Source organism: Natator depressus, chromosome 15, assembly GCF_965152275.1.
Source record: "Natator depressus isolate rNatDep1 chromosome 15, rNatDep2.hap1, whole genome shotgun sequence".
NCBI classification, from domain to species: Eukaryota; Metazoa; Chordata; order Testudines; family Cheloniidae; genus Natator; species Natator depressus.
In genome coordinates, this window is record NC_134248.1 from 1,317,619 (window position 1) to 1,334,628 (window position 17,010).

The 17,010-nt window shown below is 46.4% G+C and overlaps 1 protein-coding gene across 6 annotated transcripts in view; it reads left to right on the plus strand.

Annotated features, from left to right (window-relative positions):
* The window catches only part of MTMR3 (myotubularin related protein 3), a 249,364-nt gene extending 233,003 nt beyond the window's left edge, over nucleotides 1–16,361 (plus strand). For 3 of the 6 annotated variants that reach the window (XM_074973297.1, XM_074973296.1, XM_074973300.1), the window contains 4 exons: nucleotides 7,785–7,895; nucleotides 8,448–8,536; nucleotides 12,929–12,955; nucleotides 15,952–16,361. In XM_074973297.1, the coding sequence (XP_074829398.1) occupies nucleotides 7,785–7,895; nucleotides 8,448–8,536; nucleotides 12,929–12,955; nucleotides 15,952–16,123 (399 nt within the window). In that variant the 3' untranslated portion in view covers nucleotides 16,124–16,361. The remainder of the gene's footprint in view (nucleotides 1–7,784; nucleotides 7,896–8,447; nucleotides 8,537–12,928; nucleotides 12,956–15,951) is intronic. The other 3 variants (XM_074973298.1, XM_074973299.1, XM_074973302.1) reach the window with 3 other exon arrangements.
* Nucleotides 16,362–17,010: the final 649 nt, after the last annotated feature.

Genomic DNA, 17,010 nt, shown 5'->3' on the forward strand with positions numbered 1-17,010 from the left:
TATAATAAATTTAAATTGGTATTCTATTGTTTAACAGTGCGATTAAAACTGATTAATCGCAACTATTTTTTTTAATCTCGTGATTATTTTTTTTAATAGTTTGACAGTCCTAATTTACACACTCTTTGGGTGTGCTGTGGAATGAGGCTAATCACGGTGCCTTTACCCAGTTTTTGCTGTGCTCATAAAATGGTTGAGAGAACCTTTTAAACAATTACATATAATTTATTGAGCTAGATCTATAGGACTGGCTGGGATGATTTAGTTGGGGTTTGTCCTGCTTCAAGCAGGTCTCCTGAGGTCTCCTGCAACCCTAATCATCTATGATTCTCTGACTGGCTCTTTGGTCCTTGGCATAATTCACAGGGAGGCGGGTGCAAAGGTGGTTGTTCTGGGAGCTGGGAGCCACTGAGGCACAGGGATATGGGCCATGTCCCCTTCCCTCAAAGGTGTGGCCTAAAAGTAGGCTCAGTAGCGGTAGTGACTTAAAGTTGCTATGCTGCCTCTGCCACCCGGGGATTTCCCTTACAGAAAGAGGAGTCTTCAGGTGCTGCTAAAGCCAGTTTTTATGGCTTTGCCACATTAAAGCTTCTTAACCCTGGTCTACACTACGAGTTTAGGTCAAATTTAGCAGCATTAGATTGATTTAACCCTGCACCCGTCCACACAAGGAAGCCATTTTTGTCAACTTAATGGGCTCTTAAAATCTTTTTCTGTACTCCTCCCCGACGAGGGAATTAGCACTGAAATTAATATCGCCGGGTCGAATTTGTGGTAGTGTGGACGCAATTCAACGGTATTGGCCTCCGGGAGCTATCCCAGAGTGCTCCATTGTGACTGCTCTGGACAGCACTCTCAACTCAGATGCAGTGGCCAGGTAGACAGGAAAATCCCCGCAAACTTTTGCATTTCATTTCCTGTTTGGCCAGTGTGGCAAGCTGATCAGCACAGGTGACCGTGCAGATCTCATCAGCAGAGGTGACCATGGAGTCCCAGAATCGCAAAAGAGCTCCAGCATGGGCCGAATGGGAGGTACGGGATCTGATCGCTGTATGGGGAGATGAATTCATGCTATCAGAACTCCATTCCAAATGACGAAATGCCAAAATATTTGCAAAAATCTCCAAGGGCATGAAGGACAGAGGCTATCACAGGGACCCGCAGCAGTGCCGCGTGAAACTTAAGGAGCTCAGGCAAGCCTACGAAAAAACCCAAGAGGCAAATGCCCGCTCGGGGTCAGAGCCCCAGACATGCCGCTTCTATGATGAGCTGCATGCAGTTCTAGGGAGTGCCTCTACAACTACCCCACACCTGTATGTAGACTCCTGCAAGGGAGTCTCACACAACAGGGATGAGGATTTGGGGGACAAGGAAGATGACGAGGAGGGGGAGGTTGAAGATAGCGCACACCAGGCAAGCGGAGAAACCATTCTCCCCGACAGCCAGGAACTGTTGATCACCCTGGAGCCAATACCCTCCCAACCTGGGCTCCCAGGCCTTGAAGGCAGAGAAGGCAACTCTGGTGAGTGTACCTTTGTAAATATAATACACTGTTTAAAAGCAAGCGTGTTTAATGATTAATTTGCCCTGAAGACTTGGGATGCTTTCGTGGCCAGTACAGCTACTGGAAAAGTCTGTTAACATGTCTGGGAAAGGAGCAGAAATCCTCCAGGGACATCTCAATGAAGCTCTCCTGGAAGTACTCCCGAAGCCTTTGCAAAAGGTTTCGGGGGGGGGGGGCAGCCTTATTGCGTTCTCCATGTTAGGACACTTTACCATGCCAGGCCAGTAGCACGTAGTCTGGAATCATTGCATAAGAAAGCATGGCAGCGTGTGGTCCCGGTGTTTGCTGGCATTCAAGCAACATCCGTTCTTTATCTCTCTGTGTTATTCTCAGGAGAGTGATATCATTCATGGTCACCTGGTTGAAATAGGGGAATTTTATTAAGGGGACATTCAGAGGTGGCCGTTCCTGTTGGGCTGTTTGCCTGTGGCTAAAAAGAAATCATACCCCCTGTTAGCCACGTGGTGTGGGGAGGCTGAAGTGATCATCCCAGAGGATTGGGGTGGGGGGGGTTAGTTGGGTTTGTGCTACACATTAACCCGAAAACATCAGCCCCTCCTTTTAAATGGCCAATGTGTCTTTTTCAATTTTACTCTCCCTTTTTTTCCTCCCGCAGCTACAGATGTTTCAACGCTGCCACTAGCATCTCTGTCCCAGAGGCTAGTGCAGATAAGAAGGTGAAAAAAATGTACTTGTGATGAAATGTTCTCTGAGCTAATGCAGTCCACCCAAACTGAAAGAGCCCAGCAGAATGCGTGGAGGCAGACAATGTCAGAGTCCAGGAAAGCACAAAATGAACGCAAGGACAGGTGGCGAGAGAAACAGGAGACGTGGTGGGATCAAGAGGAAGGGTGGTGGCACCATGATGAGAGGAGGCAGAATGCAAGGCTGAGGCTACTGGAGGATCAAACTGATATGCTCCGGCGTATGGTTTAGGTGCAGGAAAGGCACAGACTGCCACTGCAGCCCCTGTGTAACCAACCACCCTTCTCCACAAGTTCCATAGCCTCCTCACCCAGACGACCAAGAACATGGGGTGGGGCTCCGGACTCCCAGCCACTCCACCCCAGAGGACTGCCCAAGCAACAGAAGGCTGGCATTCAGTAATTTGAAGTGCAGTGTGGCCTTGTCCTTTCCTCCTCCCCCACCCCTCCTGGGCTACCTTGGCAGTTATCCCCCTATTTTTGTGATGAATTAATAAAGAATGCATGAATTTGAAACAACAATGACTTTATTGCCTCTGCAAGCGGTTATCGAAGGGGAGGGCAGTTGGCTTACAGGAAAGTAGAGTGAACCAAGGGGGCAGGTTTTCATCAAGGAGAAACAAACAGAACTGTCACACCGTAGCCTGGTCAGCCATGAAACTGGTTTTCAAAGCTTCTCTGATGTGCAGCGCACCCTACTGTGCTCTTCTAATCGCCCTGGTGTCTGGCTGTGCGTAATCAGCGGCCAGGCGATTTTCCTCAACTTCCCACCCTGCCGTAAACGTCTCCCCCTTACTCTCACAGATATTGTGGAGCACATAGCAAGCAGTAATAACAATGGGAATATTGGTTTCACTGAGGTCTAACCGAGTCAGTAAACTGCACCAGCGTGCTTTTAAACGTCCAAATGCACATTCTACCACCATTCTGCACTTGCTCAGCCTATAGTTGAACAACTCCTGACTGCTGTCCAGGCTGCCTGTGTACGGCTTCATGAGCCATGGCATTAATGGGTAGGCTGGGTCCCCAACGATAACTCTAGGCATTTCAACATCCCCAGTGGTTATTTTCTGGTCTGGGGAGTAAGTCCCTTGCTGCAGCTGGTTCATACAGACCAGAGTTCCTGAAGATGTACGCGTCATGTATCTTTCCCAGCCATCCCACGTTGATGTTGGTGAAATGTCCCTTGTGATCCACCAGTGCTTGCAGCACCATTGAAAAGTATCCCTTTCGGTTTATGTACTGGCTGCCAAGGTGGTCCGGTGCCAAGATAGGGATATGCGTTCCGTCTATCGCCCCACCACAGTTAGGGAATCCCATTGCAGCAAAGCCATCCACTATGACCTGCACATTTCCCAGAGTCACTACCCTTGATAGCAGCAGCTCAGTGATTGTGTTGGCTACTTGGATCACAGCAGCCCCCACAGTAGATTTGCCCACGCCAAATTAATTCCCGACTGACCGATAGCTGTCTGGCGTTGCAAGCTTCCAGAGGGCTATCACCACTCGCTTGTGAACTGTGAGGGCTGCTCTCATCTTGGTATTCTTGCGCTTCAGTGTAGGGGAACGCAAGTCACAAAGTTCCATGGAAGTGCCCTTATGCATGCGAAAGTTTCGCAGCCATTGGTAATCGTTCCAGACCTGCAACACTTGTGGTCCCACCAGTCTGTGCTTGTTTCCCGGGCCCAGAATCGACATTCCATGTCATGAGCTTACCCCGTTGCCAGCAGGATGGCTAAATTGCCGGGGCCCATGCTTTGAGAGAAGTCTGTGTCCATGTCCTCATCTCTCTCGTCACTGTGCTGCCGTCGCCTCCTCGCCTGCTTTTGCAGGTTGTGGTTCTGCATATACTGCATGATGATGAATGAAGTGTTTACAATGCTCATAACTGCCGCGGTGATCTGAGTGGGCTTCATGCTTGCCATGGTATGGCGTCTGCAGAAGAGAAGGAGAGCAGAGTTGCAGGGGAAGCGGTGGTTGGATGACCAGTTTTGCAGACCTACTGCACCCTCTGCTGCCAGGACACAACAGCTGAGTGGGCTGCACACTTGCCGTGGTGTGGCAAGACAAGAGCAGCCAAGCAGAGTTGCAGCGGAAGCGGCGGATGACAACGGTCATATATAGGACCTGCGAGACCACCAGGAGAGCAGAGAGCCAGCGGAAGCAGTGGATGACGACCATCATATGGAGGACCTGCGAGGTGGATTCATAGCACCAGGAGAGCAGAGTGGAGGCGGAAGCGGTCGTTCGATGATGACAGTTTGCAGCCGTACTGCACCGTCTGCTGAAAGCAGTATGGCACCCGCATGGAAAAAAGGCATGAAACGATGGTCAGCCGTTGCTTTCATGGATAGAGGCTCAACTGACCACAGGTACCCAAAACCACCCACAACAATGTTTTTGCCCCATCAGGCATTGGGAGCTCAACCCAGAATTCCAATGGGTGGCTGAGACTGCAGGAACTATGGGATAGCTACCCACAGTGCAACACTCTGAAAGTGGACGCTAGCCTCGGTACTATGGACTCACTCCACCAATTTAATGCGCTTAGTGGGGACACACACAATCGACTGTATAAAATTGCTTTCTAAAACATCGACTTCTATAAATTCGACCTAATTTCGTAGTGTAGACATACCCTTAAACAGTTAGAGTAGGACCTGAATCTGGAGCATAGTTTGATTGTAGTATGTTTGCTACAGCTAGACTACATCATGTATGTAGTTGTTGCAACATTATGGATACTATGCAAAGATTACAAATTGTGTAGTATCCACAAGTTTGTAATTGTAAATATGTAATGCGTAGGTAAAGCAAATACATTTTTCACATGTGGGTGTGGTGAAATTTTTAAATTCACTTCAGTCCTCCTCCCCCTACCTATTTTTGCCTACTCCTCCTGTTTGAATTAAACTGCAGTAACAAGACTTTAAAAAAGAAGCCAATGCACCTGCCTCACTCTGCTTCTTGTTGGTAGCGTAGCTTCAAAAAACAAATGTCAGGAGCCACTGGAACTTTGAAGCCCCAATACCAGCAAGCAACTGTGTTTGTGGCTTCTTTTTTCAGAGGCCTGTCAGTTAATTTAGAGAAGGGAAGAGAGAAGAGCTAGAGAGAGGGAAGTGGAAAGCAGCAGAGAAGGGATGGGGGGGAGGATGGAAAGGATGAGGATGGTAGGGGAGGCATAAGGGAATTCTCAGATTGTAAACTCCTTGGGGTAGGGACCATGTCTTCCTATGTGTTTGAACAGCATATAGTACGTTGGGATACTGATCCTGAATGATGTCTCTGAGCACTACCACAGTAGAAATTATAATAATAATGAAAACTTCACTCTCTATACACACATGTGGTATGTCAAGTATTAGAGGGGTAGCCGTGTTTGTCTGTATTCACAAAAACAACGAGGTGTCTGGTGGCACCTTAAAGACTAACAGATTTATTTGGGCATAAGCTTTTGTGCATAAAAAACCCCACTTCTAGGTGCCATCGGATGCTTCGTTTTTTTAAATGTAGTGTGTGTATTTCGTTTACATTTACAATACTTAAAGGTTTTACTCCTGGGGGGAATTCTGTGCAAAAAAATTAAAAATTCTGCGCACAATATTTCAAAATTCTGCACATTTTATTTGTCAGAATAACATTATATAATCACACCAGTTTCAATTATTTTGATAATTTATTTCAAAATATCTGTCAGCAGCTATGTCTATAATAATACAGACAACAACAAAAATTCCCCCAGGACTAGAGAGTTAAAGAAACCCCTATGACAACCCAGTTCCTGCTTCTCTTCCCCCTCCAGCCAGAGCCCCAGACACCTCCACCCCCTCCCTCCCAGTGCCCAATCACGGGGTGCCTCCACAGCCCAGACACCTACATCCCCTACCCCCCAGAGCCCAGCCACAGGTTGTCCCCCCAGCCCAGAGATTTACACCCCCTATTCCAAGCCCAGACACCTGCACCCCTACCCCTCCAGAGCCCAGCTGCAGGGCACCACCAGCCCAGACATATGCACCCCCTACCCTCACAGCCCAGTTGACAGGTGCCCCGCATCCCATATACTCACAACCCCAGAGCCCAGGGATCCAGAGGAAGAAACACCCTGATGCTGGGTCCTGGGCTTGTATGGAGTTCCTTGTAGTGCACGCCACGTCCTTCTTTCAGGGCGTGCCAGGGACTGCAGCTGCCAGGAACCCTCCAGCTCCTCCTCCCCCTTCCCCTGGCAGTGTCTTCTATTTGCGAGCTGGGGAGCAGGGCTCTGCTGGGTCCAGTGGCGGCGAGCAGCTCTGCAGAACCATTTCTGTGAGGGGAAAAAGGACATTCTGTGCAGAACATTAATTCTGCACGAATTCTGCATTGCGCAGTGGCGCAGAATTCCCCCAGAACTAATGTTTATAAGCATTCTTTGGAAGTGGCAAAGGGATCTAGTTGACACAGGGGCTGGATAGTCCCAGGTGCATTCATTTGGAAAGACTTGCATCAACTTCTTGGGCTATTGAGGTTGCAACTAATATAATAATTGCTAAATACTGATATTGTGAATGCTAGGTCTGCTGAGCATCATTCAAAATGGTCTTCTCTCATTAGCTGGAGCTTGGGTTCCTGACAGAAATGTGACCCACTGGCTTAATTCAAAGTATTCTTATTGAGATAAGGGCCTTCACAATGTATAACTTGTGGGCAGATTGAAATGGATTTTCAAAAGCACTTAGGTGCCTATCTACATCTTTAGGCACCTACATACCTTTACAAACCTGGGTTCTAGTCCCTACCTTTTATTTCTGCCCGGTCTTGATAGGTATATTCTCTAAGCTAGCATCAGAGGTACCAACTCTCCAGCACTGAAAGGTGGAGAACAAAAGTTCTTGAATCTCTCATGTCTGGAAGAGCTGTCGTGTGTGTCCTTTGACCAAAGTCAGTTGAAATAAAGTTCAACCTGGCAAGAAAGCATCAGTCCACTTGTGGAAGTGGGCTCTAATCCTTACCTCCACATGTTTGATTTTAACTTGCATCTTCCCAAAGGAACTATCAGAAACAGCAAGGCATATACATTATAAATATTGCTTTTTAAAGTGAAAGAGCTTTGGAAAGGAGATAGGTCTGAGAAACTGGATTGACAGGGTACAGCTATGAGATTTGTGAGGTGCCCACTGTTAATCATGTGCTATGTGTCCGGAATCTTGCACATACACCGCAGCAGGTAGATTTTAACCCCATGTCCTGGCATTAAAGGGATAACAATTTCATTCTGTCCTGTTGCAGTATACCATTACACAAACAAACTGCCTCACTTGATGCACATCTAGTCCCATCCCAGATAGAACTCTTGTCTGTACTGGCACAACCTAAATTATAGGTATATAAGTATACTTGACCTGAGCCCCTCCAGTCCAAGCATAATCTATCTTTTCCTAGCAGGAGGTGCACAGATTCTCCCTTCCCAACTGTTTACTTCTGGTTCATGTGGAAGTGGGAGTATGTGCAGGTTCTGTTCAGCTGTGTTTGTTTGCCAACAGACTTCAATACCCGACTCGGAAAGCAATCTGGATCAGAACTGCTTGTCTCGCTGCAGCACAGAGATTTTCTCTGAAGCCAGCTGGGAGCAGGTGGATAAACAGGACACAGAGGTACAGACTAAATCCCTGTCTGATATGCCTATGCTGTGATATTCCCCCCTCTTTCCTTCTGTTAGGACATGATTCTCCATAACGTGGTTATACTACAGCCCCATGGTCACACACCAGTTCTTGTAAACTATCCCTGTTGCCCTCACTTATCTCTAACACTTCAAATATCTGTGCCAAGGAGCCCTCTGCTGTCAGGTGTCTGAACAATTTTTGAGAAACCAAGGAAAGACAATAGCTGAAGGAACCCTGAACTAACACATTCCCTGTAAACATGTATGGTTTGGGTACCTTTTGAAGTATAGAAAGAAATCAGTGAGCTATACATTAGAGGACTTCTCTGTGTGGCTGGAGGGAATTTGGTGGATCAGTTTCTGAGGAGAAGTTTTCTGTCTTCTCTTTCTTTCATTATTGCCAGGATTGAATCTGTTCAGTTTAAGTAGCCAGGGGCACATGCATCTCTGTGCTCTTCATGGGCTTTATAAGCTCAGGCCAGACTGGTTTTTCAAGGGCTGTCTCCTTGACAAATTTGTCTTTGTGTTCTGTGTTTCACAGGTGACACGATGGCTTCCAGACCACCTAGCTGCACATTGCTATGGCTGTGACAGTACATTCTGGCTTGCCAGCAGGAAGCACCACTGCAGGTAACCTGTCCATAGAGAGTTAAATGTGAAAGGGGAAGCAGCTGAACAGCGAGGCTGTCTGAGTTGAATTGACAATTTTGTTTCTCTTAAATTAGGAAAGACTAGGAAGGATGTCTGGATAAGAGAAATTCTAGAGTAGGAGGACCATACTTGCTGCTGAAGCAAGGAATCCAGCCTTCTCTGGGGGGAAAAAGTCTGGTTTTGCTCCTGGGTCTCAATTTATTTGCAATGTCTATTTCGAAAGCCAAATCTGCTATCAGCTCCGTACCCATTCAAAGAGTCAGCCTTCCTTTTCCCTTAAATTGTGATTCAGAGACAGTCTGCTCTTTGCAGGCATATTTTTTTAAGTAAATGTAAGTGTTATAAAATATTGTCTACACCTTTTCCCATTCAGTACAATCAACATAGGAATCACAACCTTTTCAGGTTTCAGAGGGGTAGCCGTGTTAGTCTGTAACAGCAAAAACAACAAGGAGTCCTTATGGTACCTTAGAGACTAACAAATTTATTTGGGCATAAGCTTTTTTGGGCTAAAACCCACTTCATCAGATGCATGGAGTGAAAAATACCGTAAGCAGTATATATATCACAGCACATGAAAAGAGTTGCCTTACTAAGTGGGGGGGTCAGTGCTAATAAGGCCAATTCAATTAAGGTGGAAGTGGCCTATTCTCAACAGTTGACAAGAAGGGATGAATATCAAGAGAGAGAAAATTACTTTTGTAGTGCTACCAAGGCCAGTGCAGTAAAGATTGTATTCCACTGAGGGTTATGTGCATGCACCTGAAGCCAGAACGTTTCAAAGTAATATCGCTCCTTGATCCACATATACACCCTTGCACCGCCTTGTGGTTTCACCCAAGGTGATAAAGGGTAGGGCAGCATCTCCTGTTCCTTCTCAGTGCCGTGTGGTACAAGTCAGAGCTTCTGCTGTCTTCTTGTCACGGGTGATGCGTTTTCCAAACTTTCTAGAAAAACTGGTTTTTTTACTTCTTGTTCATAGTTAGGATTTTATTGTATTTTTGTAGTAATTTTCACCACATCAGCGGTTTTCCCACTAAACAATCCCCACCTCACCTCCCTTTTAGTACCGGGGCCTGGTAATAGCTTATGCTGAAGACGTTAAGTCTGCGCTTCCTGCCCTTGCTCATTTTCCATCAGCGATGAGCACCAACACTGTTTGTGCTGTTTGGGGGGAAGCCCACACTGGGTCCACGTTCAGTATCTGCCTCTCCTTCCCTGCCTCTACACAAGAAGGCCGAGCTCTCCACCTCAAAAAGCACCTCATGGAGGTCGCTATGGGGCCATAATCAGATCCTGGCTGGGGAACCCCCCGTACATCAGCCTGAACAATCTGCCATGAGTACCAGTGCTATGGACCCCGCGCCAGAGCATAGCCATGAACTTCGGACGGTACACAAAGTGGTTACATGTGTTCTTATCAGCTATCCATTATTGTCACATCTTCGTCATGTTGGACAACACCACCACAGTATACTACATAAACAAACAAGAGGGCATGAGATCTCCAACGCTGTGTACGGAAGTGGTATGCTTGTGGAAATGCTGCATTGAACATCCTTTTGTCAGCAGCCTACCTGCCTGGTACCTAGAATGTGATTGACGATACTCTCAGCAGGAGCTTTGTAACCAACCACGAATGGGAGTTACACGACATAGTAGTCGCGGACATTTTTGGTTGCTGGGGGACTCTGATCATGGACCTCCTTGCATCCCACACCAACTCCAAGTGCACTCACTATTGCTTAAGATGGGGACTTGGTGCCTGCTCACAGGACAATGCTCCAGTCATTGACTGGTAGACTAGACAAATTATGTCTTTGCCCCCTTACCACTCCTACTGCACGTCCTCCACAAACTGTGGCGGCAGAGAGCAGCAGTCATTCTGATTGCTACATTCTGGCGCTGCCTTCTTTTCTGCATGTCAAAACATCCTCCACTCCTGCTCCAGACATTTCCGGAACTGCTAACACAACACAATGGCAGACTCAGGCACCCTGATTCATCGATGCTTCACCTGACAGCTTGGTTTTTGGATGGACACGTCTGTTAGCACGAGAATGCTTTTTGCCAGTACAAGACATCCTTTCCAGTAGCTGGAAGGACTTTATGAGACGCTCCTATCAGGCTAAATAAGCGTGTTTCATGTCCTGGGTACAACAACAAAGCCTTGCCTCCGAAGCTCTGGGCATCTCAATGCTCTTAGACTATTTCCTCTGTCTGAAGACCTTGGGGCTCGCTCTCAATTCCATCAGACTGCACGCAGCGACTATTAGCATTTTCCACCCGATGGTGGAGGGGCATTCAATTTTTACCCATCCCTTGATGGCCTGATTCTGGAAGGGCCTTATATGTAACTACCCGCCCAGTCAGCCTATCACCCCTCAGTGGGACCTCAAACTAGTCCTTACCTCATTAATGAACTCTCCTTTTGAATGTCTGGCCTCCTGCCCCCTTTCTCTCCTCTCCATGAAGGTTGCTTTCCTCATTGCTATTACCTCAGTGAGGAGGGTTGGCAAACTGTGGGCCATGATGGGAAGACCCTCCTTTCACCATATTCCATAAATACAAGGTTTCAGTGCAACTACATCCCAGATTTATTCCAAAAGTGGTTTCCCAATTCCACCTCAACCAACCCATCTATTTACCTACCTTTTCCCCAAACCACACACCTCTCATGAGGAACAGCGACTCCAGTCCCTTGATGTACATAGGGCCCTGGTCTTTTACCTATAAAGGATGAAGCCATTTCAAAAGTTAAGGGACAGGCCATCTCCACTCAGAGAATCTCCAGGTAGGTCTCAGGATGTATTATACACTGCTACCAGTTGTTGGGATGATCCCCACCTGAGGGATACGAGTCCATTCCATGAGACTGCAAGCATCAACCACAGCCGCACTCCACGTTGTGCCCTTTGCGCACATAGGTAAGGCAGCCACGTAGAGTTCGGTACACACCTTTTCCTCTCACTATACTCCAGTATATGATTCTATGATGGACGCCTCTTTCGGTGCAGCGGTCCTCCATTCCACGGTTCCGTCATCTTCCTCGCTCCTGCCTCCTATATAGGTACTGCTTGTTAATCACCCTCAGTGGAATACAATAGGAACTGTCACTCAAAGAAAAAGGGGAGGTTACTTACCTGTAACTGGGGGTTCTTTGAGATGTATGGTCCCTATCTATATTCCAGTCCCACGGTCCTTCTCGTCTGTTGGGGATTTGGTATGTCTGCGGTGGAGAAGTAACTGGAGACACGGTCGGTCTGCCCTACCCTTTATCGCCTCAGGTGAAACCACAGGGTGGTACAAGAGCGCATGAGCAGACCGACAAGTAATACTACTTTGAAAAGCTACAGCTCTGGGCACATGGTGTGTGCGCATAACCCTCAGTGGAATACAGTTAGGGACCACATACCTTGAACCTCCAGTTACATGCTTCAGGGAATGAAGATGTATCCCTATATTACCGAATCCTGTTGTTGGATATTGGAGCAGACAAGATGCTCAGAGAAGATAGCACTTAAACAGATGGTGATCATCTGTTTTTGATGCTGTATTGCCCTTTGAAGCAGCAAGGAGTTAAACCATCTGCTGTGCTTTGTGTCCATTTTTATGTTTTGTTCCATTTTGTCCTCTTGAGAAGATAAACAAACCCAGTAAAGAATTAATAGAATAAGTTGAGCAGTTTTGATTTTCCCAGGATTCCTCATCTGTATATATATGACTTACGGCTTCAGATGAAAAATATAAATGCTAGGTATTAAAATTACATACATCTGACATATTTGGTGAGAGCTGAGCTCTGCTGTTTTCCTCTGTCCTTTCTCTAGTGGGTTTTCCTTATTTTAATTCTCATTGCAAAGAGTTTCCCATTTAGCAATGACACCTTGCTTCCTCTGTCTCCCTGGAATCGCTTTGCCATTTAGCCTACAACTTTCCAGGCCTAGGCTCTAGAGGGCTCCTGTTCAGTATGTACACATTGGACACGCCTAAGGACCCTGGGAACTATAATCACTTCAGGGATTCAAGTTTTATTGCAAATTGCCATTTAGTTCCTGCATTGCATGACATTCTAAGTGTTTCCAACCTGGTTGGAACAAGCTACCCGTATTGGTTGAGATGGCTTTCAAGGGACTAGTAAGAAATAAGTGACCTACAACAAGAAGATCAGTTGTTTTCGTATCTTAATGTTTCATTAATCCTGCTGCACAGGGTGAACCTGCTCACCCTGTCCCTGTGAGGGTGAAAATGAGGTTGAAAACCACATATTCTGTACCCTTGAGCAAGTTAAAGAAACTTCAGTGTCCCTTGTTGGCACCATTTGCGTCTTTTACTGGTTTCCCCTCTGAGCTCTTTCTCCCCTCCCTGCAGGGACATTGAACGTGTTGATCAAACCTGGTGAGCATTTGCAACAGCCTCTGTCTGTTGTCTATCTGCATTTCTTTGATAACGTCTCCAAACTAACTTTATTTCCCCCTCCCCCTCATCTTTGTTCTTCACTTGTCCAGAAAACACCAGAAATGAGCCCTGGGTGGATAGTACAGCCTGTCAGGTGTTTAGATTCATATGACTCTGATCAGGCAGCTCTTTCCACAGAAAGGCATTTAGGACTCAGTTTTTTGTTACGTAATCCACATCACAGTTCAAACTAACTCCCACTTTGTGAGTCATTTGTCTGAGAAAAAGAAACAAATTCAGACTGGATATAAGGCATACATTTTTAATAGTGCGAGTAATTAACCCTTGGAACAACTTACCAAGGGTCATGGTGGATTCTCCTTCATTGACAATTTTTAAATCAAGATTGGATGTTTAAACCAAGATTGGATCTGCGCTAGGCATTATTTTGGGAGAGATCTACAAGTAGTTATTCAGAGGATCAGACTAGATGATCACGATGGTTCCCTCTGGCCTTGGAATCTGTGAATGCTTCACTTCTAATTGCAGGGAGCAGCCTACAAATTTAGTTGTTACCAGTTTATTTCAACCCTTTTCCTGTATGTCTGAGTATTTTGTGAAGTGTGAATAATATAGGAGAGTTCTGGTGTGGCTGTGCCATTTTAGCAGTAGTAAAAAATGCCTTAGGGAAAGCAAGTAAGTAGAACCTGGTGGAGGAAGGGTAAGGGTAGATGTTCATTACTTGGCGAGAGAAGGTGGGAGTGATAGCAGGATTTTGGGAAAGCAAAAGTCAGATTGTCTCTCAGAGGAGGAATATGACCTTTTCCATTGAGCCTCTGGTGTCTGTTAGAGGGGAAAGATGGATGAGATGGAATGAACCTCTAGCAGAGTACAAGGCACACAGTGTGACAGGTTCTACTGGCCCTTCAGGAGTTAGGGGGAGAATCCTAAGAGAAAACAGATCAGGTGTGTGAGGCAAGCTGCTGATCTAAACAAATAGATTTAAAAAAATGGTTTGCTGCTTTTCTCCAGAAACCCATTTTGTTCTAGTCTGTCAAAAGTAAGTTTCTGCTGGATAATTGTCCTTTCTGCAGCAGAGCTGTAGCATATCCGAACTGCTTTCCTGCCGGGCTTCTCGGTATTGCAGTGCATGAAACTGTTTTCACTCCCGCAGTTTTTTCTGATAGCAGTTTCTAATGGAGTCCGTACGAAGACTTCAAAACCCAGTGTACGAGTCTAGCCAAAGGGAGTTTCCTAGTGCTAAGGTTAGAGCTTTATAACCAGAAGCTGCTGTGCACAGCTGGAGAAATTAGCCCATTGAGGTGAGAAATGGGATTTCCCTTTGCTGTCTGTCACTGCACCAGTTAGTGGCATCAGGAAATCTTGTCTCCTGGCTTGGAAAGATTAATCAAGGCTGCTAGACACATGCAGACTTTTCTGCCCATCAGTCTCTTGGCAGCAGGAAATCAAGATCTCCCCCCATAAGCCCCCAAGGGCACAAAATCCTAACTCCAAAGAGTTAATGAGAAAAACATAAGCCAAGCAGATAAACTCTGGAAGCTTCTGTGTAGAATTTGAAAACTTCAGGTCCCTGAAGTACAGTGCTAACACCTTAATAATGCCTGCCTGGTTGTGGAGGGAAGGGGTTGTGAACTATAGTGGTCATCAGATTAGAACGATCAGAGCCAGGATTTGGGCGGATGGAGGTGGGGGTGAAGAACTTAATCATTTTCAAGATTCCAAATTTATCCATGACTCCCCTGAGGTGCATGAGCCAGCATGCCTCCGCCAACTGACACCTGACAGGAATGTGAATAAGACTGCTTGTTCTGCTGCATTGTTATTGTCACTTTCTAAGCATGGAATACACGGCTGCTCATCCCAAGGAGTACACGGCTGCTCATCTCAAGGAATACACGGCCGCTTATCCCAAGGAATACACGGCTGCTTATCCTATGGCTTTGCATGGTTCTGGTTGATATTCACATTTTCTGTGTGCAGAAGTATGATGCTGCTATGGTTCCGCTGAGCTACAACCATTGCAGCACAGATCCTTATTGGATCTTGGGGGTAGTGGGTAGACTACATTTGTCAAAGTTTTGTCGTATTTTATCTAGCCTATACTTAAATCTTCCAAAGCATATACGTGTAAGAAACAAGAAAAAAGGCTTAGTTACCCCTTTGTACTCTCACTTACCAGAAAGGAATACTGTAGGGTTAGAGAATTATGGGGACATGGAGCCTTTCACCTTTAGGTCACTGTTTCAAATATGGACAAGACTGGTAGTAAACAAAAGCTTCACCATCCAACAGCTCTTTGGCCTTCTTCCACTGAGTTGGGGGTCTCAGTCCAGTTCCTAGTGCACCCCACAACTGAACATGGGGTAAAATTTTCAAAGTCACGTGACTTAGGCTGTGTCTACACTAGCACTTACTGCGGTGTAACTTACATAGCTCAGGGGTATGTGAAAAAGCTCCCCGTCCCCCGAACGATGTAAGTTACACCGACCTAAGCTCCGGTGTAGACAGCGCTGTTGGTGGGTTACATTAGGGAGTTTACAGCTGTGCAAGCTACATCAGTGCAGCTCCGCACCTGTAAACTCTCTGGTGCAGCTGCAGCCTTGGGCACTGGAGTCCCACTGAAAATGGGACTTAGCTGCCTAAGTCACTTGGGGTTAAATTCCAAAAGTACCTGAGTCTTAGTAGAGGCCAGTGATTGGATCCCAAATTGGAGACAGTCTCTTATCATCTTTAGAGGTGGTCCCATGGGGTGAAACACAGGTGTGGCTGGAAGGGGAAACTTGCCCTGTCTCTGCCTGTGCTCTGTTGTCTAGAGAATGACTGCAGTCTCCAGAGCTATCAGTCTGACCCCTTTCACTAGCACTTAGTTCACCTGAAAAGGCATACTGTAATATTAGAACTTGTCTCCCTAAATCAAGTTGCTTCTAATTGTTTTTTCTTCCATTTCTCTTCTCTCTTTCTGTTCTTGATCCAAGGAATTGTGGGAATGTGTTTTGCTCCAGTTGCTGTAACCAGAAGGTGCCAGTTCCCAGTCAACAGCTCTTTGAACCCAGCAGAGTCTGCAAATCTTGCTACAGCAGCTTGCATCCCAGTAGTTCCAGCCTTGACCTTGAACTGGATAAACCCATTGCTGCCTCTTCAAATTGAAGCTCCAGCCTAGAAGGAAGGGTGAAAGAGGCCATGCTGACTCTTCTCCTAAACAGACATGCTTGGTGGGCAGAGGCTGGTGGGACTGGAGAAGCCGTGCACTTTGGAGTTTGGGCATGGATCACTGCTCAGAGGGACAGAACTCCAGGACATACCACTGGATTGTGGAATTCTTCTTTTCCAGCTATTCCCCCCTTTCCTTTTTATCCTGTTAGTGGGGGTGTGTGAGTGTGTGTGTGTGTGTGTGTGTGTATATATATATATATATATATATATAATATGTTTGTTTTTTTTTTGTTTTTGTTTTTCTGGAAGACTGGGGAAGTGGGAAAGGGGCTGGGACCAGGTTTCCCTCATGCTTCTAGCTGCGCCACTATTGAACCGTGCTGCAGACAGACGTCTCAGTTTTATGGAGGAAAGGAGAGGAGGGGAATCAGTCCAGAGGCAGAGTGGTAATACCTGTAGTGTTAGTGCTAGTGCTTTCAGTCACTCCTATTACTTCCAAACAAGAAACTGCTGTTTGGGAACCTGTTGCTGCTAGAAAAAATGGGACTCTCTTTCCCAAGCAAGCACTCTTCCTCTGTTCTTAGAGCGGGTTTAGTTAGCCTCACGGCATGAAAGGGGAATCAGTCGCCCATTACCATATTCAGCGGCTCTGTATTTACATATGTAATCCACGTGTTTTCTTGCTGTTAGCCAAGCCGGCTGTGGCTTTGAGTGGAAACACCTGGGCACCTCTGGCAAAGGAAAGTGTGTGCTTGTTTGAGGGAAGTGAAAGGGAAGGGCATCGAACGGCTTCCTGTTCAGGACTGGTTTTACACTGGTGTAACGTTCTGTAAATGTAACTCATCATAAAGAAAGCCGTGTTGGGGAAATGAGGAGACCTT